Genomic DNA, 27,788 nt, shown 5'->3' on the forward strand with positions numbered 1-27,788 from the left:
CCCACAAAATCAGTGTCTTCCCTGCCAAGTGACCCATTCTTAACCAGTCATCAGGAAAAATGCTTCCGGTAAAGGTGACAGAGAACACGAAATGGTCAAGAATAGCATATTTGTTGGGGTAAAGAAGAGAGAATATCGATGATAGCATTCTTTTCCTGGAAGAACTTGAGTATCTACTTAATCCGATCTCCTCATTTCCCAGATGAGGAGATAGAGACCCTGAGAGACGAAGTGCTTTGCCCAAACACTCATTCCTAGCTGGAAGCAGATACGGGACTAAAACTCCAGGCCTTCAGACTTGCGGGTGGGTACTTTTTCTAGAACAGCACATCATGCAGGAGAAAGGCAGGGTTGACCACCTCTAGGACACTGTTCTGCTGGCTAGAGAAGGGGAGCTCCCCAACGAAGGAAACTGATGCCTCATCTCCATTTATGGGAGCACAAGACAAATGCTAATGGTGTGGCAAAGAAGCATCCATTAGAAGCATAATGCCCACGGAAACAGAACCAGACAAAGAAAGACACAACCTACATAACCCAAGGTCAAGTACAGAGGGGGTCAAGTGGAGGTGCCACGCAGAGAGCTCACTAAGGCACTGCCTTAGGGGGAATGGAGAAAACACTCAATGTAAACAAGCTCTTAATCAAGTCCAGTAAGGAAGGTTTAAAGAAAAGCTGATTCAGAAATCTATACCTTGAGGCCTAGAGCCCAGGGAAATGAGGTTTCTGGACACCCCCCAGAGAAGCAAATTTGAGGGTAGTGTCATGGTTGGATGGGGGTAAACCGGCCCAGATGATCATAATTTTATAGACCAAAGATGTATCTATAAACTTTCTTACAGCTTCCAGGAGCTCACATGGCTCTCCACTGTGTGAAGAAATTCAGATGTAAATAAAAAGAGGGACCAGGAATAGAGCTCAGACTCCCTGCACTAAACCTCACCGAGCCTTCTAAGCAAAACTTCCCTTCTTCCTCTAAGATGTACGTGGGGATGCCTAAAAAAGGAAGCATAAGGGATAAAGAAGTACAAAGATATACCATCAGAAATGGATGCAGACCTATCTCCCTCTCTAGAAAGCAAAGCATGAGGGAAAAGAAAGACAGGATTCTGGATGAATTGAAAGGAGGGAGAGGTATTTAAGAAGCCAGAACCCTCTCTCCACCACACCAAACACAGTGATACATACCAACAGATGCTACAAAGTTCTCTTCCTTTAAACTTCTGGTGTCTAGTTCTTTAGGACCCTTTCCTGCAGCACTTGGCGCCCGAGGTCCCAGCTGGGGAACTCTCAGCTGTGCCGTAGCCTTTGGGGCCCCCCGCCCAGCCAGGCCAGGATCCTTGCCAACTGGGGTATGTACACTCTCTGTTGGGCTTCTCTTCCGCTTGTCTGGTTCTAGGAAAAGATCGAATAGAGGAAGAGGTCAAAAGAGACAGTAGGTGGAAATCGAGCTATGGGAGTGAGGCAGGAGAAACAAGGCTGCAGGAGGATGGAGAATGGAAGAAGTGCAAGTAAAGAAAAGTGGACATCTTTTTCATGACAGAAAAATACCCAGTACAGACAAACGTGCATTAAAAAATAAAATCCTGAAGTCTGATGGGAAGCAGCCTGGCCCTGGGAAACTTGTAAAAAGAACAAGTTCCCTTTCCTTGGAGATCAGTGCGAGAGCTGTGGACGGTGCTGGCCCAGCCAGTGTGATCCTACCTTTACTATAGTAGTGGGTCTGGGCAATCTCCAGAAGCCCAAAGATGCTGGCCATGCCACCCAGACCTGCGTGGGCATAGGACTGCTCCAGGCTGAGTACCGTGCACTTGAGCAGGTCTAACATTCCCTTGTACACCTTTCGACTGATCTCCTGCAACAAGCCAGGGGTGAGAGTTGGCAAAACTGCCTTTGGTGTCCAGGTCCCTCTTCCAGCTGATGCCAGCTCCCCACCCCAGACACTGACCACGTCGGGGATGGCATCCTGCCGGGCATCATCCTCTGACTGCACTGTGCGGTTCAGCTTGCTCAGGACAAAGACTCGCAGCTGCTCGCTCTCCAGTAGCCGACGCACCTTTTTCATGTTGAGCCAGCCAACGCCCTGGCCATCCAGCACGCTGTGGACCACCTCCTTCAGGAACTGCTGGTTCTCACTGTGGGGTCCACACACCACTTCTGTGGTCATCAGCTTCTGTGCAGAGCATCCCCCCCACTTCACCAGCCTAGATGCTCGCCTCCAGGGGCAAAGCACAAAGCCATGTCCCCAGGCGTCCAAGTCCCCCGCACCCCGCACCCCCACCCCGCATACCCAGCACTGTGGTTTCATTCTCCTCACTGGCGTGGGCTACTACCGCCACATAGGCAGTGCGCACAGGGACTGACTTCATCTACCCGACTGAGAGGTGCTCTCCCACTCCTGAGCATCCCTAAAGTGGTACAGGAATCACGACCTCTAGCACAGAACTTCCGAAACAGCTCAGCCATTTATTACCTAGAATTGCTGGATCGACCCTGAGGTGATGGAGGCTCTCTTTTCACTGTTGGGCTGTGTTTAATAACAGACGACTTCTGGTCCACTAAGGCCCTCCTGTTTCCTATAGCCAGGAAGGTAGGAATGAGAGTAGCCTGTGTCAGCACCGCCCTGGGGAGCCACGGTCCACACCCATTCCCCAGAAGGGCTGGGTGAGGGTGGCCCTGGGGCATCACACATAGGTAGAAACCAGCCATGGCAACGTGGAAGAGGTGGGGATGGAGACTCAGGCCACTCCACATGCACCAGCAGCACGCCCATGGGCAAGCACGGGCGTCACAGGGGACGGGGCAAGGCAGGTCACTCGTGTGATACTGCTTGCCCCATGAGGAGGACGGCCCTCAGGCAGGCACGGAAGATGCTAGGAAAAAAAGATCATGCACAGCTCACGGGTAAGACCCACCTTCACCACTCCCGGGGCCGGCTTCAGTAACAATCTCCATTAGAGTATTTAGCCCAAATACTGGGACACAAAATACACAATTAGTAGGTGCACCATGATACCACAACCCCTGTTCCCCTCAACGGAGCTGTAAGTCAGACAACCTGAGGATTCTCCCAAAGCTTAGTGCACATGACCTTAGTTCTCAGGCACCTCAGAGCTGGAAGCCAAGAGATCAGGAAACCACCAAGGCTCTAGGAAAGACCATCCTTAAGACTATGGTCTCTAAAAGCCAGGGGCAGGGTAAATGACATGAGGGACCTTCAGGTACTACACAGGCACATGCATGAAAGTGGGACTGCTGGTTTTCACAAAACATCTAGCACAGGGGTCCAGAGGGCCTGCCGGTATGCGGGGAGAGAAGACCCATCTTGCAGATGCTGTCATGGGAAGTGGGGCGGGGGTGTGAGGATGGCAGGTGGACGGGAGCAAGAAGGACAACAAATGAAGTGAAGCATCAGCATGCGACGGAGGCATTTCAACCGCTTTCCTCCCCAACTGCATCAAAGCCGGGGATGCTAACACCTCCCCACCCCTAAGCTACTGAGTTGTGTGTGGGTTTGCGCCCTACACCTCTAGCTATTGTGTGTCTCTGCCCACCTACCCTATGTTCCCACCCCCACCAGAGAACACTCCTTTGATTCCTGAAGTTTTTAATCATTGGGGAGAGAAGTCAGTTAAAATATACACAGAACTGCTTCTCACTATGCTTTCTATTGTAATTAAATATTTCAGCACAATAGCTAGAGAAAACAAACAAATGTCAATAGAGTAAGTTCCGAAGAGCCCTTCAGACTCTCCGAGATCACAAATGAAGATCAAATAAGGTCTTAACTTCTCTCAGAAGCCAACCAATACTACCTGGCCCACCCGCAGGGCCCATCGACGTGAAGCCAAAGTAAGAGGCTTCTTGGCTCTATGAACACCGGCAGGCTCTCTCAACCGCCCCAGCAGGCCAGCCCCCTGGGATGGAGCTCCTCCTCTGCTCACGCGGTGGGGACCTGGCAGATGACTGGTGGCAGCTGATGACGCCTGTGTAACTATGGATCCCGCCAGAAGCAGCAGTAATCTCACAGTTGCTCTTATCCTAAATGACATAACAGGGCCTTCCCCTCAGCTATAAAGATTGTTTCCATCTAAAAAACCAGAGAGCCCACCATGTGCAATGGAAGCCACGAGAAGCGGGACGGGGGGCCATAGCCAAATCAAACGAGTCATCACACACAGGGCTCCTGACAAGCGCCCAGAGGCCTGAAATAGCTCCCGGAGAATCCTGGGTCGGCAGAAGGAGGGCTGTAGTTACCTTTCAGACTGGGGAAGGGTGTGGTCTTCTCTCGGGCACTTTTGGTGGGCAGCGTGAGGTTTGAAAGACTGAAGCTTGTACTGTGGTTCCGATACAGGCTGCCTGCCAAGGGGAGGGTGGGAGAGTGAGCAGTTAGGAGCATAAGGAATCAAAGCTGATGACTGGACCATCAACTCCATCTTCCTCCTTTTCAAACATAATCCCAGTACCTCTGATCTACCATAGCAAGGACTGAGTCTATAATTTAGGGCAACTGCCAGGATGGCTCAAAACCCAGTAACAACCTTCTCTGACCACCTCCCCTGGTAACAGCCGAGTCTCGCATCAACCGCTAACTCAGCATGAAAGCTGACAGTTTATGCACTTTTGGTCAGAAGCTGGTGCTGTCCCTACCTGGCTTCTGAAAAAACTCACAATCATAATTATCTGGTCCCTGGTCTGTCCTCAATCTTTGACTGACACCACCCCTCATTTCTGGAAATACTCTCTAGGCACAAAAGTCAACCTCATATAGATTTCAAAGTGTGTTCATGAAAAAGTCCTTCACCAGGCAAAGAAGGTATTAGATACAGAACCCAAATCAAATTTGACCACTTTATTTCCACAAAATATATGACTTTCAATACAATGACTCTTTCTCAGTTGACCAGCTATCTTACCTGAGACAGACTGAAACCTCTGGGGATAAAGACAGAGACTAATCTGTCCCTGTCCTTTACCGACCTCCCGTGAAAATACTTTATTCCCTGTCACCCAAACCACCTGGACTGGGGCTCGGTAACACCAATCCAGCCCTACATCTGAAGTTCTAAGCAGCATCCACCATGGCCAGGCCCTACTGCAGAGAAAACGGGGACAGAGGCAGGAGAGCTAAAGGCACTTACTGGCAAAAGACATGATGCCCCCGAAGCCCTCGGTGCTGTTGTTGGAGACGGTGGAGGTGGGTGAGCTCGCTCGAGAGTCTGACTCTGCGTCTGAGTCGCTTGCCAGTTTCAAGCTGTTGGGCCGCAGCAGCTTTTGAGCCCTTGAATGCACAGTGGCACCTGTGAGCTCCAGGCAGGGGTACCTAGTCTTGGGAGTGTGGGCCTGACGCTACACTGCCGTCACAGGTCCCTTCCCACAACTCCTATGCCTAGATCAAAGCACCACCTTGGGATGGCGGGCCACCAGAGCATTTGGACTTCTCCAACTTTCTGATTAACCCTCACCCAGGCTCCACTGTAGTGAGGTCCTTCAGTCACCCATCTAGAAGGAGTCCCCAGGCTCTCACCGACTGCCATTGACATGTTGGCTGAATCGGGGAGTGTAACTTTCCCCCTGCTCATCATCATCTTCCTCAGGGGGAAGGCCATATTGGGGCTCGAAGTACGGATTGTCATAGGTTCGCTGGCGCACTGACCCCTCTCCAATTTCTGTCTGGCGCCTGTCTGCGTTCGATTTGCCAGTGCTGGGAGGCACGGTCGGGAGGGACTTGGAGACACCTCCTGCTGCCTTATCGTCCACCCCTGTTGAGTCGGCAGGTTCCTAAAGGCCACATTAAATAAAAACTGGTCACCCGGTGCCCAGTGATACTTTCCTGTATTCTCAGTTTAGCAGGGCCAAGCCAGGCCTCTCAAGTTCCCATCTCCTATCCTAAGGGAATGTGGGAGAAAAGATCTCTGTGACACCCCTGTTCTCTGTGCCCACAAACTAGGCAAGGGGGACCTTAGCTAAGCCCTGAACAAAGCCCGATGAGTTCCTTCTGGGGTCAAAACTGTGTCTCCTAGGCTCTAAGTTAGGAGACCTATGGAGACGAAGACAGGAAGAATGTGAAGAGGCAAATTAACAGCTTCAGCCTCGACTTTCTAATAGAAGCGTGGCCCACATCCCACCCTTATCCATCCTTCCAAGTCCTCACGTACAGAAGTAGCTCCATGGATGACCATGCTGGGGCTACTGCTGGTGGTGGTGCTGGAGCTAGAGCGCAGCGGCAGGTTTTCCTGAGAGTTTTCGCTGTCTGGGCCCGGTTCCTCTGATTCCTTCTGGTTCTGCAGCTCATCAATCTCCACCTCACTGGCATCCCCCAGGGCTGCGTGTGTCAACGGATCCACATCTGCCAAAACCCCAGGTGGCAGGTACAGACCACACGGTCCCAGAGCCCCAAACCCTGCCCAGAGCCGGCCAATCTCCCCAAGTACACTTACTAGGAGTATCACCATTGATGTCACATTTCATCATTTCACTGACAAAGTCACCAAGGGAGGAGTAAGAAGAGCTTGAATCATCATAATCCATACTATCACTGCCACTGCAGAGTGAAGAGCATAAAAATAAAAACAAAAATAAAAATAGAACGGAAGAAAGGGGCAGGGAAAAGAATCAGCAGGAGGAAAAATAAAAAAGGAAGGACTCTCATACACACACACACACACACACACACACACACACACACACACAGAGGAATATTACTCAGCCATAAAAAAGAATGAAATCTCGCCATCTGCAACAACGTGGTTGGAGCCAGAGTATAATACTGAATGAAATAAGTCAGGGAAAGATAAATACCATATGATTTCACCCATATGCAGAATTTAAGAAAGAAAACAATTGAACAAAGGAAAAAAAAAAGACAAACCAAGAAAGAAACTCTTAACGATACAGAATAAGCGGATGGCTACCAGAGAGGAGGAGGGTGGGGGTGAAATAGGTAATGGGGATTAAAGAGTACGTTTATCACGATAAGAACTGACTAATGTGTAGAACTGCTGAATCACTGTATTGTACACCTGAGACTAATATAACGCTGTATACTAACTACACTGGAATTAAAATTAAAAACTTAAGGGCACCTGGGTGGCTCAGTTGGTTAAGCGACTGCCTTCGGCTCAGGTCATGATCCTGGAGTCCCGGGATCGAGTCCCGCATCGGGCTCCCTGCTCAGCGGGGAGTCTGCTTCTCCCTCTGACCCTCCCCACTCTTGTGCTCTCTCTCTCTCTCTCTCATTCTCTCTCTCTCAAATAAATAAATAAAATCTTAAAAAAATTTTTTTTTAAAAATTAAAAACTTAAAAAAACAGGGGACGCCTGGGTGGCTCAGTCGGTTAAGTATCCAACTCCTGACTTCAACTCTGGTCATGATTTCAGGGTTGGGGGATCGAGCCCCATGTCGGGCTCTGCGCTCAGCGGAGTCTGCTTCCCTCCCTCTCTCTCCACTCCTCCGTGTGCTCTTTCTCTCTCTCTCTCTCAAATAAGTCTTTAAAAAAAAAACTTAAAAAAAAAAAAGAGGTACACTCTTTAATCAAGGCCAGGGAACAAGATAAAATAAGTAAGCTAACACAAAACAATCAACCAGAATATAACCAAGGCTTCAAAGACTAACCTAACGTCTAAGTCCTATAAGACTTCACCATTGTGCTCAGTAAGGGCTAGCGATAGCCTCTTTACCTTAAAAAGCGGTTTTGCTGCTCACCTGTCATCAGTGGGGTCTGAGTCAGAGTCGCGCTCTGGGGGCACACTCAGCGCCTCAGCCAGCTGGGAGTTGCTATCGTAGACTCGATAATGGATAGGCTGCAGCTGATGAGCATACCACTTTGGCTTGTCACCAATCAGGGCCGGATCAAACATGTCTACCCGAAGAGAAGAAAGAACAGGGTTAGCAACAAGGAGGAAAAAAAACAAGCGAAACATAAAAGAAAGATAGGAAAAAGTCTAAAGTGAAATAGGAATGGAAGGGGCAGGTCAAAGATGAGAAAAGGCAAAGGGAAGAGCCATCAGGGGACAAAGGCAGAAGGTGAGGCAGGACAGAGCAGAGGGCAAGTGCACTCACTGTTGTGAATTCGCTGGAAGGCATAGTTGGTGGGGTTAAGGATCCATTCTCCAAAGTACTCTACAGCCTGAGTCCTGGCCAGCTTCTCAGCAAAAGGAGTCTGCCGGGGACGTGAGGCTAGAAAGGAGCCAGCTTGAAAAGCTACCACAGGCCGAGGGAAGAGACGCAGGGTACGTGTGTGCATCTGAAAGCCCTGTAGCACGTTGGGGGAGTTGAAGAAACGGACCATGGCCACTCTGGGGAAAAAGAGAATGGTGACATAATCTGAGTCCCACACCCTGCACTGTAAGGACTGCTGCAATCCAAGGTCTCAGACCACCTCCCCAAGCCATCACTTCAGAGGCTTCCAACATCCAAGGGAGAGGGATCTTAATCATCAATCTCTTTCTTCACTCGAGGTCTAAAAGGCCTGAGAGTATGAGGAACTAGTTGTTCTCTTTGCTTTTACTAAGGTGGCAAATACAACTACTGAGAGAGCAGAACCCAGTTTAAGAGCTCGTGATTATCCAGTCATGGTGGTCATACCTGGTTGCAACATCCACAGAATCCACATCATTGCCATAGATGAGTGGGTTGAATTCAGTGGAAGGTGTGGACTGCAGGTCGTTAGAAGGTCTTCCCAAGAGAAGGGGGATCTCCTGGCCTTCATGGAATTTCTCCAGATTGAGGATGGGCTGGGTGTTGAGACTCATGCTGGCAAGGGCCTGTGGAACAACAAGGAATCCTCTATGGAATGCAGATTCCTGTGCAGCTGGTCAATCTCATCTAGGAAAGAGCCTTTGACAGAAGAATCCAAATACTTTAACCTTTAGAAGATAATCTGAATTATATAGCCTTTCAGTTTAAGCCAACCTAGCTCAAGGCAACTTGATCAAATCTGGAACCCAGGGCAATAGTTTTCAAATTTATTTTAGCCATGAAATGTTGTTTCAGTTGAAATCTATATGAAAATATAAACAACTGAAACACTTAAAAGTAAAGCTTATCTGAAGGACATAAGGAACCCAGAACCTCACATGTTGTGTTCTCAGCCTAAATCAGCCCCTCAGAGGCTCCTTGGGGCAGTTTGAAAACCACTGGTCTAGACGAGGAGGGCTTCTTAAATATTAATGAGCACAGGAGTCACCTGAGAATGTTGTTAAAATGCAGATTCTGGTTCAATATATCTGGGGTGATCCCGCACTTTTAACAACCGCAGGCAATGGTAATGCTGCTGGTCCATGAATCACATTTCAAGTAGCAGGGGTAAGAATACAGGATTAATGAGCCCAGGGATCTTAACTCCTATAAACATTTAAAGTACAATTCTACATATCAACTTCTCCATCTCATTAGTCATACTAAAGCAATCATCAAGAATGAAAACACAGAAAAGGAAGGCAGAGAACTTTCTCAACTTGCAATCCTCACCAGTCTCTGCAGTAACAAGACACCATATTACATCAGCAGGGATGAAGCAAGGCAGAGGGAGAGGGATGCTACAGAATGGCCCATTTAAACCCAAAGATCCAGAGGTACCGCTGAGCAACAAAGACAATAGGAAGATTCCTGAAGACCCTTCAGATGAGAACAAGGATTCCTATAAAAAAATACGGAGCCATCTACTGGTGGTCCTACATAACACACACAAAAGGGCAAAGGAATGGGACCCTGTCATATTTTACCTTCAGGTACTGTGTTCAGCATGCAGAAGAGGAAGAAAATCAATCAATGAAAAATGTATTTAAAGGATTACTCAAAGAGAGGAATTTTTTTTTTTAAGATTTTATTTATTTGACAGAGAGAGAGACAGCGAGAGAGGCAACACAAGCAGGGGGAGTGGGAGAGGGAGAAGCAGGCTTCCGGCGGAGCAGGGAGCCCGATGCGGGGCTCGATCCCAGGACCCTGGGACCATGACCTGAGCTGAAGGCAGACACTTAACGACTGAGCCACCCAGGTGCCCCAAAGAGAGGAATTTTTGAAGAAAGCATTCTACAGGGACCTAGAGATCAATTCAAGAGGAAAATATAAAAGGAGTCAGATTGTCCAAATGACTAGCTCCTTCCTTACAAGACTGACAGAATGCTCTAAGGCCATAAGGAATGGTTGACATGAGGGGAGCCTGGGTGGCTCAGTCGGTTGAATGTCCGACTCTTAGTTTCAGCTCAGGTCATGATCTCAAGGTCGTGGCCTCCAGCCCCGCGTTGGGCTCCATGCTCAGTGGGGAGCCTGCTTGAGATTCTCTCCCCGTGCCCCTCCCTCTCCCCACGTGCTCTCTTTCTTAAAACTAATCTTAAAAATAAATAAATAAATAAAAGCCCGTTTTGAGATTCATCCTGACACCCAGAAATGGGACACACCTCTTCTTAGCTAAGAAAATCTATTCCACTTGACGTCTGAAAGGGAAGTGGCTCTTACAATACCTACAGCCTACGGCCGCCCTAGAGTAACCACTGCTCCCTTCCTTTTCGTCACTCTTCACCCACCTGCTTCAAATGCTTTTTCAGCTCTAAGGATTCCGGTTCTGGCAGGGTTGGGAGCACTTCTGCATTGGTGGGGGCAATCACCTGCACCAGGAAAAAGTTAAAGGCATGAGCTTAGAATTAATTGCTCAGGAGTACTCTTACATAGAATAAGTAACAAAAATAGTAAGTTGTATACACGATATTTTCACCTATATGTGAGTCCATATATTACATATATATACATACGTATAAAATATGCACATACACCCTAAAAAGAAATACACCTCAATGTTACCGGTGACTATCTCTACATGATAGGACTGTGGTTTTATTTCTTTACACTTATTTGTATTTTTAAAGTTTTACAATGAACACATATAAGGGTTCCTGCTGAAGTTTGAATGTATTCACACCACAGAATATTAATATACATTTTAAGTCTGCACTGAAAGACACTTTCTTACTAGAAACCATACCCCAGGAAAACCATCAGGTGAGCTATCTATGTGTAGTGTTCCCACAATCACGACTACCCTGCTGCTCCTAGATGCAGGGCAGCACTTCATTCTGGCAAAACTGAATCTTACCCTCCTTTGAGCCCTAACCAAGGGACTATTAAGCCAATAAAGTAAAAGCTAAGCACTTAAAAAAATTGTTTCAATGAGTCACACAAGAGAAATCACCCAACTGAGGACCTTCCTGGGAATAATCTAGAAAAAGAAAACGCTAGAGAAAGAAATCCTATTCTAGACTCTGCAGTCCCTTAGCCAAGAGCCTCACCCTATTGCTGTCCAGATCCACCAGCCAGGCATCATCAGGCATTCGGAAGTCCAGTTTGTAGAGGAAGAAGCTAGCAGGGACCCCGATGATGTACGGAGTTGGAGCCAACAACAGCTGTGGAAAGAAAAGAGGGTAAGAAACAAAAACTAAACCTATTGTGATCACTTAAAGAATCAGGATCTTTTCAGATAAGGAAATGCAGGTCCACAATCTCTTTTCCAAAACTCTTGAGGGTACATGTGTTTCGGTATTCACAGTTTTTCAGATTTTAGAAAGGTAACAGTGTATATTCTGTATATTATGTAACACCTGCAACAGTGTACCCAGTAGCCTATGATTATTAGCATTTACTTTTTTTTTTTTGAGATTTTTTTCACGTATTCATTGGAGAGAGAGAGAGATCGTGTGCACAAGCGGGGGGGGGGTGGCGAGCGGCAGGGAGAGGGAGAAGCAAGCTCCCCGCTGAGCAGGAAGCCGAACTCGGGGCTCCCTCCCAGGACCCCAGGATCAGGACCTGAGCCGAAGGCAGATGCTTAACCGACTGAGCCACCCAGGCGCCCCAACATTTACTTTGAAAGTAAAAACCATAAATAACATAGGTTTTGCCATCAAATCAGTTCAAGTTAGGTCATGTTTTACAGACAAATAAGTTATAATAAGGGGTTGAAGACGAGTACTGATTTTCAACTTCTTGGTATTGATCGTTCTCCCTCAGACCTGGACAGAGCTGGAAGACAGAGGTGACGAAGCCAGAAAACACCTGAAACTCACCTGTTCTGCAGATGCCATGCAGGTGGGCAGCAGTGGGATTACAGGAAACATATACTCCAGTGGGTAGATCATTGCCACAAATGCCATCACAGACATGGAGAGGGCATTGTAGTCTCGGGACTGTAGCACCACCTGCCGCAAGCCACACCACAAGGATCATTCAACAGCACAAATAAGGTTGATGAGAAAACAGTTTCCAGCGCTACCACTTAATTTCCATTTCACCATGCCCTAGGACTCCACGAGCGTAGCTTCCACAGTGATCTCTGCCCCATGCCTTACCTTCCTGGTTCTTGTTCTCCCAATTCCAGGACCACCCATTGGAATAGAACTACTGATATTTTCAGAGAATTAGGTCAGTCTAGTTAAGGATAACTCAACTGAGTGGCAAACCCTCTGACTACATGCCACTGACAGTACCTCAATTCAACCCACACCTACGGGGTACCTGCTGTATACCTGGCATCATGTTACCTCCTAGGGACAAAAAGATGCAAAAGATGTAGGCCCTGTCCTTAAAGGTCTAGAAAGCTGGCTCTCTCACCTTGTGCTCTAACAGGATGCAGGTTAGCACCTGAAGACAGGCATCCACACCCAGAAGTTCCAAGGGAAGGTGCAGTGGGAAATCCACTAGGGTGAATCGAGAAGGGTCTGGAAGAGCAAAGGTCAGAGCTTGTTGGAGCTCCTGGGGTAGGACCTCAATGTCTACTCGCTTCTGCCCAGAGATGGGCACTGGGGAGCGCAGCAATCGATAGATCCAGGCCTCAATTTCTCGAAGGTCATGCAGAAGGGCACTTGACTTCTCCTCCACTAGCAATGATCCGGTAAAGATGCGCCACATAGTGTCCCTGAGGAGCAGACAGCGGGAAACAGACACATAAGCACCAAGAGCTCATACCTCACTGCAACACAATACAGTAACCATATGGTAAAAATGATGACAATTGGAAAAGCCCACTCTTTGGGCTCAGCTAGGACCAGAGGGTATATACAAGAGTGAGAACAGATGTAAAAATGTGTACATAGCAGGACTTAGATTCCTGCCTGCCATGAAACAGCAAACTCCAAACATTATTACGTTAGGAAGTCTAACTCTGCAGCAGTCTTCCCCTTAGAAGGACTAATATAGGGCGCCTGGGTGGCTCAGTTGGTTAAGCGACTGCCTTCGGCTCAGGTCATGATCCTGGAGTCCCGGGATCGAGTCCCACATCGGGCTCCCTGCTCAGCAGGAAGTCTGCTTCTCCCTCTGACCCTTTCCCCTCTCATGCTCTCTCTCTATCTCATTCTCTCTCTCAAATAAATAAATAAAATCTTAAAAAAAAAAAAAAAAGGAAGGACTAATATATGCTTAAATAGGTGGATGAAGGGCCTCAGGCTATTTTTAATGATTTTTTTTTTTTTTTTTACAAAAGTTTATTCTTAAATGTTCAACAGGATCTAAGACAACACTTCCACAGTGGCCGGTTAGCTCAGCTGGCTAGAGCATGGTGCTAATAAGACAACACTTCCTTCTAGATATACGAAGGCCCTCAGGCTTCAGAGGAAATTTCCTGCCCCTCACAGACCAGTTACATCTCATCTCTAACTGCTTCCCTCTCTCCTGAGTGTCAGTGGCAAACTGTACCTTTGTATGCCTCGAGGGATGCCCAGTTTCTTGCCCAGCAGCCGCTCACTGCAGCAGTCCACCAGACGTTTGAGGGTGTACAGACATTCTCGGAAGGTGGAGAAGAAGGGATAGTGGCTGAGCACACACAGGGATGTCAGAGTACTATTGCGGGAACGGCTCCCTGCCTTGGCCCGGGGTTTGCCCCGAGGAGACTGATTCACATCGGGGGCGGCGTCAACAGTGGGGGGCTGCAGGGACATGCCACTCTCTGAGGTCTCAGTGCCAACCTCTTCTGAGGCACAAGTGGCACGGGGTCCTTCCTTCCCACGGGACCCTGCCCCACCTTCCCCCTTTTCCTTAGGGATACGCTTCTGGAAGGAGCGGTAGAAGTTAACACAGATGCCATAACGAGTGACTCCAGTGTCCTTGTCAGTGAGGGTGAAGACAAAAGAAGTGTCATCCCGCAGGCTCATGCGCCGCTGCCGCACACTCAGACAGCCCTCGGGCTGGCAGAAGAACACTACGTCTGGGGGCAGGGGGAACTCGGCATGGTCCTCCAATGGGTATCGCCGCAGTAATTCAGGAGTCTGGGCCACACTATCACTGCTTGGGTGCCTGAAGAACATAAAGACGGGTTCAGCAGCCTGAAGGGATAGGATGCCGTCTCAGATGTCAACCGCGGTCCAGAAATAAAGCTCAAAATGCTATTTTGGATAAAGTAACCCAACTGCATGACCTTGAAAAACATGGGTGCGGCTTGCAGCACTTAGCTGGCAGGCTAAATGAGATCTGTACTGTCATGAAGATACCTATCTTGAAATGCAAGGAAAATTGCAGCAATAGAATTATTACTAAGACCTTAAGATGATTAGCACTTTTAAAGGTGTATTAGCTAAAGAATTACCAACAGGGGGTATATAGGTAAAGAGCATGGCCTACTTTTCTTTTTTACAAAACCAGGAAACTGAGGTATGCAGAGTATATTTGCCCAAGAACACAAAGATGGTAGGTAGGAGCAATTTTGCTCTGTCTCTGTTCCTCTGGGCCAATACTCTCAATCCACCTGACGCTGTTTTCACTACTGGCACCAGTATTCCTGCCAAGGTAAAGTAACAGAGGGAAAGTGAGATATGCAAAAAGATGTGGGTGTTGGCAAGGGGATAATGACACACGTCGTGGTTATCGCAAATGACAAAACAAAAACCAGGCTCTTCTTGGTTACCTGGCCCCTACGATCACCAGATAATCAAGTAACCGAGGACAGAGCTTCTTCTTTTGCACCATGGTTCCAATTCATCAGTTCATTTCAGAGAAACTTCAAGGCACCACACAAGGAGTCAATGTTCCCAGGAGGAATTCTGATGTTATCTGAAAATTCAAGTCCAATAGGAAAAAAGTACTGATAAAATCCACTGCTGTGCCCAAGGGACTCATCCCCCTCACCTTTATTCCAGCCAGGGTCAGAGGTCGGCAGGGCTTCCCGTTGTAGTCCTGACGATGGGAGAACATGACACTTTCCCTAGCCCAGAGCTCGGTCTAGGCTTATGAAATCACAGAGCCAAATGTCAAGAAGTAGGATACATAATGGCTCACCTCCCCCATCCCTACAAAGCAGCTCATTTCCAGCCTCACGCCTGATGCTCTGTTTCTGAAAAAACAGACCCAGTTAGTCTCATCTGGACTCAGTCATTATGATAACAAAAACTAAGTCACTTTAAGGACAGGTCCAGGGTGGATCAGGATCAAACCAGACTCTCATCAGCACTAATCTGTACTCCTACCCCTGGATGAAAACCTAATTATTTTCTGTTTCAACATTCTGCACTCAGCTTCATGTGAAACTACCATAAAAACTGTATACTTCATGCACTCAGACAGTAACAACGGCGGGCTACTTTACCCTGTGGACTCTCAGATGAAGAATATCTATGTCCCAATTGCTTCATCCAAACCATTTTTCTCTTCCCTCTTCAAGCAAGAAAGGGGTCCACTGGCTACCGTCACTAGCTCTGCCCTTGGTGCTGAATCATAGTCTTTCTCCTCTGTTCTAGGACTGGAATCAGTGATACAAATACACACAGATGAGACTTTGTCCTTGTACCTCCTACACAAATTAAGAATTAGATGCAGAAATAACAGGATTTCTGCAAGGACAGGGAGAGGTGCTCAGAGGAATTTCTAAACCATAGTCCAAAAAGTAGGAAAAGCTTACGTGGTCTTAATTATAATTTATGTCCTGTTGGGTCTCCATACTCTTCTCTAAGTAAAATATTTCACTCCACTACAAGGCTATCTTCAGCGGGTAGAGGATTCTACCTCTGTACTCCACATATGATCACACTAAGACCTCCTTCGCTATACACACAGATATTCCCATTACACTACATACACACACATCACTCCCTTCTCTGCTGTGGCGTGCACTCCCACACCCAGACAAGCATAATCCCTGTGTGCTTAAGATTCTATCTGATTTAGATAATGAGAAGTTCTATCTTTCTTCTTCTCTCCTTAATAATACATAGACTGCTTTGCAATACTCTCGAATCCTCAAAATACTGCTCCCTCCCTTCTCTTGCTCCCAATAGAGGACCTGCAGGTAATAGGATTTGGTGTTGTCTCCATAGTGACTGTGGCGCCCAGGACTATTTATAGCATAGCCACAGCCCCTCCCCTGCTTGGTGACCGCACAGTGCCAGCAGCTGCTACTCCAGAGTCGGCCAGGGCCATAACAATTCATTCTCCTTGAATCTAAAGACACCTCTTCCACTGGCAGCACCTGCTAATTATTAGATTATCTTCTCCCCCATCTATTTTTAGTTTATACTCTGTTCTAGTTCTGGATTTTGATAAAGATATCTTCTTTCCATGCAACCAAAACCAAGTTTCTATGCATGCCATATACTCATTTCTAGGTATTACTACCACCCCAAAAGTCCTTTGGTTCTCTCCAGTGCCATGGAATCATGAGCAAACTGCAGAGGTGGGGCACTGTTATAAAGTTGATCTCTGGTCCTCCCAAGCAGAGTAAGAAGGGGAGGGAAATAGAGAAATGAAAAGGGACATGGGTAAAAAAAGCGTATTTCTTTAATTATATGGGAAATGCTTAGGGTGAGAGCCAATGTATCTTAAAACAGAATTTACAGGGCCAGAGCTCAAGGCTAAGACTTGAAATCTATGTTTATACTGAAAACCAGGGGCCCTTTCCTGCCAGAATCTCAACAATCACACCTGAAGTATCTTCTACTAATATATTATTAGTGCATCAGGCCTCTAGCCTTAGTGGGATCTCAGCCCTGCCACTGAGAATCATTTGCTACAACTCAAGTCATGATCATGCTCTACCATGTTCCTCTCCCTCCAGAACCACAAGGACCCTGAGATCTTGTGACTACTCCAGCACTAGTGATAGGATAGATTTTTAGCCACACTTCATATCTCATCAACAGCCACTACCTCCGGTTATTCAGATTGTAGAGATAGGCTTTTCTCCGCATTCTCTCCCCTCCCCATAAAGACTAACATCACCTATAACTCACATCCTGTCTTCCTATCAACCCAGACTCAGACTCGGCCTTTTGCTTCAATCATGTTTACTAATCGCGAGTCCCTGGTTCTCACCACCTGTATTCCAAAGGCATCAAGCTCAAAACGCATACCTATCTGCTTCCTCATCCACTCCATCCAGACGCAGATTTAGAATCCACAGACTTTTAAGTCCTCTATGTCTTTTCAGCCTACAAATGGCCACGTTTAGCAACGCTTTGGATTAGTCCTTCGTTTGGGGCAGAATGTCATAGTAAAACCACAGGAATCGGAGAGCGAGATGACATCTTTGCTGACGTGAGCACAACAGAAGACTCTCTCCCCTCCTACCCAGGCAGTGACCTTGCAAGTGCATCAGCACAGACCGGTCAGCGTGGGGGAGAACGAGAGCGATGAGGCAAGCAATTGGCAGGGTTGGAGAAGAGGGTTGGAGAAGAAGAGGCTGGAGGACAGGAAGAGGAAGAATTTAGAGATGCACGAGGATGGGGAGGGAAGCAGTTGCAGGAAAGATGAAATGGTATGTCGACTCTCCAAAATGCCTGTTTTGAAACACCAAAAAAAATTTTTTTTCTTTTTCGGAAAAACATGTTTGGAGATCACACATGATCTCCAAACCGTGATCAAATACAAGGTGCACACTCAGGCGCGCGGGCGCGCCAGGTGCTTATCCCGGCTCGGTCCCCGGCAAGACAACTCTGCCCGCCCCCTCACCTGCTGGACAGTTCTCCCTCGCCCACGCCCCGAACCAGCGCTACCCGCCAGCCGGGCAGGAATCGAGCCCAGCCTCTGTGAGCTGAGCCCAGTCCGGCAGCCCGCACCTCTTCGGCGGCTCTGAGCGCCCTCACTTCTAGCCCTGCCCCCTTCCCTACGGCCCCCCCTTCCCCTGCAGACCCCGTGCCCCCTACCCACACTCCTTTAGGGCCTCTTCACAGAGGCGGCTTCCCCCTAGAGCCCCTGTTTCCTCTCAAAGCCCGTTCCCCCGGGGAGCCCCATCCCAAATACCCTTCCAGGACCCCCAGTGGCCTGGACCTTCCTACCTCCCGAGCCTTGGGGAACCGGCCAGGCCCCGCCAGACGGGCCCGGCAGCAGAGCGTCGGAAGCTCGCCGGCGCCAGCGCCGCTTCGAGCGCGCGCCAGTTCCGTGTCTGCACCGGGGGGCGCGTACCACTCGGAGCCGGTGAGGGAAGGGGAGGTTGAGGGGGCCGGAGGCTGTACCACGCACCGCCGGGGGGGGGGCTACAGGGCTGCACCAAGCCGAGGGCTGAAGGGTGGAGCCAACCTCCGGAGAAAGGCGGCTACGCACACACCTCTCCGTGTGGGAGTGGGAAGGCGATGGGGAGCGCTGGGCCAGCCCAGCGCCAAGCCAGCCACGGGGAGGACCCAAAGGAATACCTTTTGTTTAGGTTGCACAAAGAAATTTTAATTTGACATGGTAATAGAGCCCATTTCGACGAGATGTGGAATGATCTGGAAGCGACTTCTCAAGATAAAACTGCTCCTGAGACTTTCTGAGCGTCCCCCACACCTCACCCTCCCTCCCCCCGCTAGCGGCTTGGACGTGCCCAGCAGCCTGGGCTGCAAAGCCGGCTGCCCCGGAGGTGGAGCCTACCAATTCAGGAACGGCGGGGGGGACCGAGGCCGGAAGGCCCGGCCGCAGTCTCACCTACACTGGAGCGCGCAGAGCGAAGGGGGCGTGAACGGTGCCGCGCGTCCTCTGGGAAATGGAGTCCAGCCCTTCTGACAGGCCCAACCCACAACGGGGCAGCTTCCCCCTGGCCTCAGGGCACTTGTCTTCCCGTCCCACAGGGCCTGGGGCTCTAGAGCACGGACTGTTGTGCCGCCCCCTTTTTTTTAGGTACCAACGGAAAACCCGAGGCATTATGGGGGCGCGCACGAAGACAGGTGCACGGCTGGGGTGTTAGGTTCTAAAAATTCACCCACACTCCCCTTCAGAAAGACAACCTGATCCCACCTGGATCATTAAACAGGAAAGGGGTATCTAAGCCTCAGCATTTCATTTACCCTCCTAGGACTAGTAAAAGGAGGTACCCTCTCACTGCCAAGTCTGTCACTTGTGCCTTTTCTCCCTCTTCTGCGTCTGGAGGCAGATCCTAAAGGACGGTTTCCTCCTCCGTGGCCGTGCCCCCACCCCCAAGAGAAATGGTTTCTCTCGTTCTATCTTCCTTTTGGTCTTTCTGTACAAACGGCGCCAGGCCTATCAGTGAGGCAGCCCCGAGGCATTTATGGCCAAGCCGCAGAGTGACAGTGGAGAATTTCTCTCGGGGCCCTGCGGGGAAAACAGGAAGTGGTGGAGGCAGGACGGGCAGGGCGCTGCAGAACCTTGTGCAAAGTGGCCCCCAGGCCCATCCATTTGGTTGTGGCAGTACAGTCTTCAAATGGAGCACAGTTTTAGCAGGACCCTCCACTGCCCAGCAGCCACAAACTCCCAACCCTTTGACTCTCCTTTAATGCCACATGAGGATCTCCTTTGCCCGGCTCCCAGGAATGTTTGCCCTTCTCAGTCTGCTTCACCTCTAGGAAGCAGCCAGGCGCCTCAGCCTTCCAGCCCAGAAAACAGAAGATATGGGGGATGGGGGGTGGTGGGTGGAAGAGCCGTCATTCGTGCACATCCCAGATCTCAGAGAGCAGCGGGGGCAGCTTTTTGTCCTGCAGGCGCAGTGCAAACACTTGCTCTGAATGGACACTGCTCAGTGTCCGGAGGCTCACCAGTTTCATTAGCATCCGTGGGAACATCAGTCGGTCCTGGGGGAAGGAGAGAGACAAGTACAGTTTCTGTCTCTATTCCCAGGGAAGGGGGCAAGGGTAGGGGAATTGTGGGAAAGGTAGTGAATTGTCTGTGCAAGATGTAGTCAGGGAAGGATTCTAGAAGGGAAAGTAGGTGTGTCAGGGGATGAGTCTGTGGGGAGGAGGAAAAAGGGGGGAACGCAGGGAGAGACTCACATGGGGGTGGTGGATGGAGACATAGGCATGCAGGGCCTCCACATATGTGTGTTGCAGCCTCTCTACCTGGAGCTGGTCCTGCACGTTGGGCCGGTCTATAGGTCACCAATAGAGCTGAGGAGCAGGTCTGGCCAAGGTCTTAGTTCCATACCCCAAATCATAACCCCAAAAATAGGGACATGCCCCACCCAACCCCTCCCCAAAGTAGCACAGCAAGGGCTTCCACTTGCACAATTCCTGCCCCATGGGGCCTGCAGCCCCCTTTGGTGCAAATCTCTTGCCCCTTTTCCTGCCTTCACCTCCTCGCACCTGCAGAGAAGATGCTGATGGCAATGAGCAAAGCAAACTCGGCATCATTGAGTTGCAGCTCATTCATGGCTCTGGAGAACTCGAAGATGGGGTTGATGAACTCCACCTGCAGCCCTGGGGAGGAAGAAGGGAGGCTGGGACACGCAGCACGGGCAACAGGAACTTCCTTCTCTCCTCCAACTCCTCAACTTAGGGGAACTGTTAGGAACTCACTAAGAAGGCTTCAGGACTCTGCTGGGCTACATTAGGCAAGTTTCTTAACTTTTCTAAGCCTCCTCTGTGAGCTGGGAGTCCTATCTGAACTTAAAAGATTGTGGTGATGGTGAAATCACAAAGCAGGCAAAGCATGTAGTGCTGTGCTTGGCACACAGGAGGTGCTGGATTCAATGATAATACCTGCTATCCCTGGAATTCTCCAGGGCCCCACATTACTAGAAATAGAGGCAATGCTTGTTTTTGTTTACAAAGAAAACTTTTTCACTGGCAATTGGCCTTACTTATTTGAATACCAGGGATACATTTCATGTTTCACGTCCCAGCAGGAACATAGCAACGTGGTCAAGGGCATGGACTGTGGCATCACAGTGCCTGGCTTTGAGTCCTGGCTCGATCATTTATTAGGCTGTGTGACCTTGGGTAAGTTATTTAAGCTCTCTGGGCCTTGGTTTTTCCATCTGTAAAATGGAGATAATAATAGTACCTATCTCATAATGGGTTCTTAGAATGGTAAACTACTATATAAGTGTTAAATAAATGAATGAATAATGAATAAACGTAAAACATAGAACCAATCTTCTTGCCGAGGAGAGTAAAGTTCAACAAACCATGACCTACAGTCATGACATCTAAAGAACACTTCTCCCATTACAAAGTCTCCCCACCCCACCCCACCCTGTCCCCTAGGCTTTCTCAGATTTCTTTTAGCAGCCATCTGCTAACTTTTCCATTCGAGGCTTCCTGATTAGTCACTTCCTGTACTTTCACCCTGATGTTTATCAAGTGCGTGTTGAGACAGTTGAGACATTTAATGGATAAGCACCACTTTATAAAGCCTTTCTTGGTGGAGTGTTGAGCCTCCAAATGTGCTGAACGGCCCCTTTGTACAGAGAGGATGAGGAGGTGCTGGAGTTGGGCTGTGCGCCCTGCCAGGGCCGCTCATGCTCGCTGAACGCGCCCCTCCGCTGCTATCGATCCACATCCTGAGTTGTCCACCGCAGGCAGCATACGGTAGTGGATGCAGATGGACAGAGACCTGACAAAAGAGAGGCCCTGCCCCTCCTCCCTAAGACCTCACTGACGAAAAGAAAGGCAAACATGATGGCATCTAAACTGCTTACGTCAATGAATCGATAAATAGGTGCTGATTCAGACGGCATGAGTCCACACGTGCTGAAGGAACACCCGTAGACATGAGAATGGCAAAGGGTTCAGAAAGGAGGGTGTTTGGAAGGAGGCGGTGCCATGCTTTGGAAGGACGAGGATAATAAGCATTTGGGGACCAGGCAGATAAAGGGAGCAGGGCTGGGCTTTGAAAGCTGGAGAAAGTCATCAAATTGTCCCATTAGGTGCCTACACACTCCAGCAGCACACAGGGCCCTACAGAAGGCAGGAGATACCCACAGAGCTCGGCCATGCCCTAGAGTTTAAGGGAGGCCTTCCTAGAAAGTTCACTGGGGGGGCCTGTGTTGGAACAAGAGGCACATGAGCTGCTCTGTGTCACCAGAAACCAGAGAAGATTATGAGCTCTGCCCTGGAAACCAGGACCTACCGACCCCGAGAATGGAATGATAGCCTCAGCCCTATTTCACAGACCACTCCCTCAGGTGTTCAACTACTCGGCCTCCTGTTGAGCCGAAGTTCTAGTCTCTCCAAAACACTCTCAGCCTTCCATTCTTTCCCACCCCCATTCCCATAACACAAACATTACCAACAATTGAATATGAGGAAACCAACACTGCTTAGCCCAAAAGCAAGTAGCAAAGAGCAGCATCGTGAACTAATTCCCCAGGTACAGCACGGGGATGGGAGTGTTTACTCATCCTAAAACTGCCCTAAAATTGCCATGTTTCAGCATGTTTTTAGCTTTTCAGAAAAAGCAACTGAAAAAGAGTAGGGGGCAAAATCCGTCCACACGATCCTTAAAGAGCACAATCAAGTTCATCAGTAAATACTAAAAGGCTCTGTGCAACGGTTTTCAAGCTTTCTTTTTTCTAGCTGCGAAATCGTTTCTTCAAGCAAAACATTACACAGAAGCACAATATTAAATAGAGTTTCTTGTTTGGCTAAAGAGAAAAGACAGTCCTGTGCCTCTCTGTTCCTCCTCTAAGTTGACACTTCTGTGGAGCCCCTCAGGCTCCCCGAAACACTGAAAACCCCTGGCCAAATGCAACAGAGGACAGGGGTCTCTTTGCAGCTGCTGAGAGAGGCCTATCACCACCCCAACTTTCTACCCTGGAAAAACAAGTGTAGCCTTCCCCATACAGCCATCCGAACCCTGGGCCTGTGTCTCTGTAGTCACTATGAGCCCGATGACGAAAAGTGTCTTTCCATCCAACCTGATCCTTTTTTGATCTCAGTTCTTACCTGCTTTGGCAAAGTCTTCCCGGTTATAACTGAAATCCTTGAGGAAGGTGATACTCTCACTCCCGGGGTTGTACCTCCGAGATGTCTCCAGAAGCATCACCTGCACACAAGGAGCAGACCTCAAACAGGGACTCAGAAGGCTGGTCTTGGCATGGGGCACCTTGGCTCCCCACCTGGCTGCCTGGAAGCCCCTGCCAGAGACAGTCCCACCCGGGTGCTCCCGTCGCCCCTCGGCCTTGCCAGCCACCTCGATCGCAGAGGTTTTCAGCAGGGCAATCTGGTCCTCCCGGCTGAGCTGCAGGAAGCCAGGCAGCTGTTTGGCAAAATCAACGATCTCCTGCACGGAGACGATGGCTAGCTCGGTGAAGTGGGCAAAGCGCTGCTGCCGGGCCTCCCGGCTCTGGGGATCGGGTGCCATGGGCCAAGGCTACGCAGCAGGGCAAGGGCGGAAAAAATGACCAACAATGAGTCAGCTATCCAGAAGTCGCTGGACGCTCTGGGCGCAGCCACCTCGCTCCAGTTCCCTCGGTTACCGTGACTCGAAGCCGGTCAGAGAAAGAGCGTTGGTTGCACTGTTGCTGGGCGGCCACCAGCTTCTCAATCATGCCTTGCTGCTCGGGGCTGAGCTGGGGCAGGACTTGGGGAGGTGAGGACACCCTTGGGGTCATGGACGTGGCCTGAGCCTGTTCCTCCTCTTGCCGCTTCAGTTTCTTCAGGCGGATCTGCTCTTCGGACAAGACACCTAAGGACAGGGTCGGACATGCAGACGGGAGAAGCGGGGGAGACAAGAAGCAAGGATGGGGCAGGGGGTAGTTTGAGGCTCTAGAAAAGCAGAGAGCATCGGGTAGAGTCAAGGAAGAGATTTTAACCCATACTTGGGGACCATGCAGGAAGACCCTGTAGGCTCAGCTGCCTGTCTGCTCTCACACCCCAGCGCCCCTTTCCCACCAGCCTCTTCCCCCCACTCCTGTCCCCAGACACTCACACTCCTCCCGCATGCCGGCCTGGCGGCATTTTCGAAGACGACACTCCTGACACTTGCGGCGCATGTAGGTGTCCATGGGGCAGTGGCCCCCGCTGTGGCAGACATAGCGCGCCCCTTTGATAACGCTGCGGCGGAAGAAGCCCTTGCAGCCCTCACAGCTCAGCACGTTGTAGTGGAAACCGGAGGCCTTGTCCCCACACACACTGCACAGCTCGTTCCCCAGCATTTTGGGGGCTGGCCCCTTTTTCCGCTTTTGTGGACGCAGCTCTGGATATAGGGGAGAGCCTTCATGTTCTTCTCCAAGGAGAAAGCATGGTGCCCAGTTGGCCACTGCCCTGAGTTCTCAGTGACCTTCATCACCTTCACTGTATGCTGTCTAGTCTGTTATGAGAAAGTAGCTCTCATGTGCCAAGTGCTATTCCGTCCTAGGTACTGCCTGAGCCCTTTACATGCATTGATCCTCACAACTGTAACAGATAGGTACTGTTATTATTTCCATTTTACAGATAAGGAAACTGAGGCTCAGAAAGACCCAAGGCAGAGACATTTCTCACTCAGATCACTCAAATCTAGTAGAATCCAAAGCCTTTGGACTTAACAGCCCTAAGGTACCCCTCCCAGATCCAGGGGGCCCCTACCTGTTCCAAATCCAACAGCTCCTCACCTGTAGACTCTGGAGGGGTATCCACCCCAGGGAGCAGGACTGTGGGCTCTGCTGCCTCCAGCCCTGCCCCCAGAGAGCCCCCAGCAGATTGGGGAGTGCTGGCTTCCTCCCTGAGGACGCCAGTGTTGCCTCCCAGCGCCTGGCTGCCGGCATCTTGTGCATTTGGCTCCCACAGCTCCACTGCAGAGTCTGAGCCCCGAAAGAGAGGCACAAGGGGGTCTCAGGTCTCTCCCATCCACTCCCTCAGCGTCCTTCTGGGAAACTGCAAATTTATCTCTACCCCTAGAGGGCAGCAGGACCCTGGAGTTTGTGTGGGCTTCAGGACCCTGCAGTTTGTGTGGGCTCTAGGGCTAGTCACTTGCAGTCCCCTGCACCTCAATACCTTACATGAGGATGTTAACCTCTGTCCCCTTGAGGGGCTGACGTGTATCCACTTCAGAGGTCAGACAGAACTCTTCAAAGCCAGTGCTGGTAAGCACTAGACAAGCCAACTCTCCCCAGCAGCAAGCCCACATTGAGAAGGACCAGCACCAGACCCAGCATGGAGGTAGTCTTGGCAGAAGGAGGCAAGCAATACCGAAAACGACTCTGGACTGCTCTCCGGGGCACGGCAGAAGGCAAGTAGTGAAGGAGGCTGATTCCTGAGGGAGGAGAGGAGCTGGGACCTGAGCGCAGAGGAGAGGGCTGGAGTGAAGAAGCTTACCAGGAGAAGCATCAGGCACAGGGGCCTCCAGCCACAAGGACATCTCTTCCCGGAGCCCTGGACATTACCAAGGGGGCTGTCCTGCGGGAATGACCCATGTTACAGTCTTCAGAACTGGGCTCCTTTCTGGCCTCAGCAACCTTCTCCTCCTGATCATACGAGTACTAACATACCCGCTAACATTTACTTGCTGTATACGTATATACCAGCCTGTGCTAAGGCTTTATCTGCCTTCCTCTTGATATGCCTATGATGTCATGACTATTCTTAAGCCCATTTTATAGATGAGGAAACTGAGGTTCAAAGAGATTAAGTGAATTGCCTATAGCCACACAGGCAATGATAGAGCCAAGATTCCAACTCTGGTCTCTCTGAGACCAAAGTCTTAGCTGTTGGCTAAGGTGGCCACCTTGCCACCTTTTCTCCCCCAGGGGATCCCTCCAGGCCATCACACAGTGTTTGGGCACATATGCCCAGCTTCTGTCAGAGCCCCTTCTCCCCGCCTCCAGCACTGGGGACAGCCAAAGTTGGCCAGGACTAGGGCAGGGGATCGAGGCTCACTCACCCAGTAAGACTTTTTGTTAGGTAACTTCACTGCTGTCACTTTCCAGGGACCCAGAACAAACCTCCTGCCTCCAGGAGTCGCTCCATTTGACAGCCAGGACCCCCTCCCCCAGAACCCCTCAGGAATTATTCTGGGACCTAAACAGAATCCTGTTGCTACCTGGGCTGCCATCACCATCATCCTTCACTTCTCCCCAGAGACCCCTTTTCTAAGATCTACAGGGTACCCCCCCAATCCCAGACTCACACACAGAGCCCCAGGCCAGTGCTGAGGAGCAGACCCACCGAATCCCCCAGGCCACCAGACTGCCTGGCTGGGGCAGTCTCTGGAGCCCCCTTGCTGGGAAGGGAGGACGGTGCAATCCCGTCGGGAGGCCTCACGCTGGCGGAGCCGAGCTGGAGTTGAGCAAGTGAGGGACCGGAGCCCCAGGGAAGTAATGTGGGGAAAGGCTGCGGGGAGGGACTGCCAAGGGGTCGGGCCACTTCTCCTTCCTGCTCGGCAGAGTGGAGACAACTGACCAGAGCCCTGGCCGCCGTCCCCCACACCCACAGGGCAGCTTCCCCACCATGTTGACTCCTCCCCAGCCCGCCTGCCCGCCCCCTCAGCCCAGCCTCACCCCTACCGCCACCCCCCCCCCCAACCATGATAGTCGCATTTCCCTGTAGACCAGCCCAGTTTCAAGTCTCTCCCCTTCCTCTCCTCACCCCGGTGGCTCTTAACTGCTCTTATAGAAAGACTGCCTCCCCGGCACCCCTACCCCAATCCTGGCAGCCTCCAGAGTCGGTGTTCCCTCCGCTCCATAGACACCTCGTAGAGCAAAGGTCCCGGCACTGCCTGGAATTGCGACACTGAGCCCCAGCCTGCTTTCCCAGCCTCCCTCCTCCTCCCCTGCCTCTGGGAAGGGGCCAAAAAGCTCCCCCCACTAGCCCCAGCCCTCAGCCAAACTAGTATAACTCCAGGGGTAGAGAGGCAGGTGCTTATCCTTCCAGGGAGTCTCTGAGTGACGGTACCCTGCAGGGGGCCACTGAGATGGGAGCAATGGCAGGCCTGGGATGGGGGTAGGGGCGGAGATGGCAGGTGACCCAGGTGCCAGCCCAGGATGGACCTGGGAAGGTATGCAGGTTCTCACATCTGGGAACCGTTCCATCTGAAGTGATGGTAGGTTCTATCCGGCATCTACCGAGACTATAGCCATAGCCGTCCTGCCCTGTCCCCTGGAACGTGAGATCCACCCCTGAAGGGAGACACCATGTTTTGTTGATTTTATTGCCCATGGAACAAGGCCTAGCACAGAGCAGGCAACAGTGTAGGTACTATGTTCCTGTCTGTTAAATGAATAGGTGAACAAGAAAAATAATATGATCCTCCTCTACAGCTGTTAACTCTAGTTCATTTAATTCCATCATGTTGATTTAGCACCCAAGCTCTGGGCCTGGCTTTGCCTCTGCCTCTTAGTAACTGTGATCTTGATTAAATGAGTTACATAATGTCTCTGAACCTGTTTCCCTACCTTTAAAATAGGGATGATATTAATAATGGTTTTTGCCACATAAGGTTGTCATGAGAAGTAAACCACGTATTACATAGCTCAATGTGTGGCACATAGTAAGTGTTGAAGAAGTGGTAGCAGTTATCATTCCTCTCTCAATCCTTTCATCTACAGGTCTTCCCATCACCTCGAATCTGTACACTGTTAACCTTCCAGTGCTTGTTTCCATATACAAACCCCTCACTATCTCTTTTGGTCCTTAAAGCAGCCCCAAGAAGGAGGGAGGGTAAATAAGAGGAGCACCATTTCACAGAGAGCACTG

The 27,788-nt window shown here is 50.1% G+C and overlaps 2 protein-coding genes across 58 annotated transcripts in view; both read right to left on the minus strand.

Moving 5' to 3' along the window:
* The window catches only part of MADD (MAP kinase activating death domain), a 41,147-nt gene extending 22,408 nt beyond the window's left edge, over positions 1–18,739 (minus strand). For 7 of the 41 annotated variants that reach the window (XR_012381807.1, XM_073904641.1, XM_073904624.1 and 4 more), the window contains exons 1-19: positions 18,246–18,532; positions 14,885–15,030; positions 13,681–14,277; positions 12,601–12,904; positions 12,057–12,188; positions 11,286–11,399; positions 10,527–10,607; positions 8,587–8,765; positions 8,062–8,297; positions 7,705–7,861; positions 6,441–6,544; positions 6,159–6,349; positions 5,528–5,781; positions 5,142–5,281; positions 4,258–4,359; positions 2,474–2,576; positions 1,949–2,135; positions 1,705–1,855; positions 1,189–1,395 (exon numbers count right to left, since the gene is read on the minus strand). Coding sequence is in view for 39 of the 41 variants with exons in the window: in XM_073904641.1 (XP_073760742.1) it covers positions 1,189–1,395; positions 1,705–1,855; positions 1,949–2,135; positions 2,474–2,576; positions 4,258–4,359; positions 5,142–5,281; positions 5,528–5,781; positions 6,159–6,349; positions 6,441–6,544; positions 7,705–7,861; positions 8,062–8,297; positions 8,587–8,765; positions 10,527–10,607; positions 11,286–11,399; positions 12,057–12,188; positions 12,601–12,904; positions 13,681–14,277; positions 14,885–14,946 (3,301 nt within the window). In the remaining 2 variants the exon portion in view is untranslated. Of the gene's footprint in view, positions 1–1,188; positions 1,396–1,704; positions 1,856–1,948; positions 2,136–2,473; positions 2,577–2,915; positions 2,976–4,257; positions 4,360–5,141; positions 5,282–5,527; positions 5,782–6,158; positions 6,350–6,440; positions 6,545–7,704; positions 7,862–8,061; positions 8,298–8,586; positions 8,766–10,526; positions 10,608–11,285; positions 11,400–12,056; positions 12,189–12,600; positions 12,905–13,680; positions 14,278–14,884; positions 15,031–17,321; positions 17,638–18,245; positions 18,536–18,599 lie in introns of those variants that run through there. The other 34 variants (XM_025879108.2, XM_073904631.1, XM_025879107.2 and 31 more) reach the window with 11 other exon arrangements.
* On the minus strand, positions 18,601–26,794 carry NR1H3 (nuclear receptor subfamily 1 group H member 3). Of its 17 annotated transcripts, none has more exons than XM_073904659.1 (11): positions 26,735–26,794; positions 26,262–26,372; positions 25,413–25,488; positions 24,710–24,898; positions 24,046–24,312; positions 23,594–23,802; positions 23,308–23,487; positions 23,061–23,160; positions 20,478–20,591; positions 20,169–20,263; positions 18,601–19,970 (listed from the first exon to the last, which is right to left on the minus strand). In XM_073904659.1, exons 3-11 carry the CDS (start codon positions 25,453–25,455, stop codon positions 19,824–19,826), a joined length of 1,344 nt encoding a protein of 447 aa, XP_073760760.1. In that variant the 5' UTR covers positions 25,456–25,488; positions 26,262–26,372; positions 26,735–26,794; the 3' UTR covers positions 18,601–19,823. The 17 variants fall into 17 exon arrangements, with proteins under 17 accessions (XP_073760760.1, XP_073760757.1, XP_073760758.1 ...); XM_073904656.1 differs by having other exon boundaries at positions 25,413–25,493; XM_073904657.1 differs by having other exon boundaries at positions 25,413–25,493; positions 26,224–26,372.
* Positions 26,795–27,788: the final 994 nt, after the last annotated feature.

The sequence above is a fragment of the Callorhinus ursinus genome, unplaced genomic scaffold (genome assembly GCF_003265705.2).
Source record: "Callorhinus ursinus isolate GAN/ISIS: 27379988/994484 unplaced genomic scaffold, GSC_fseal_2.0 scaffold21, whole genome shotgun sequence".
Lineage (NCBI taxonomy): Eukaryota > Metazoa > Chordata > Mammalia > Carnivora > Otariidae > Callorhinus > Callorhinus ursinus.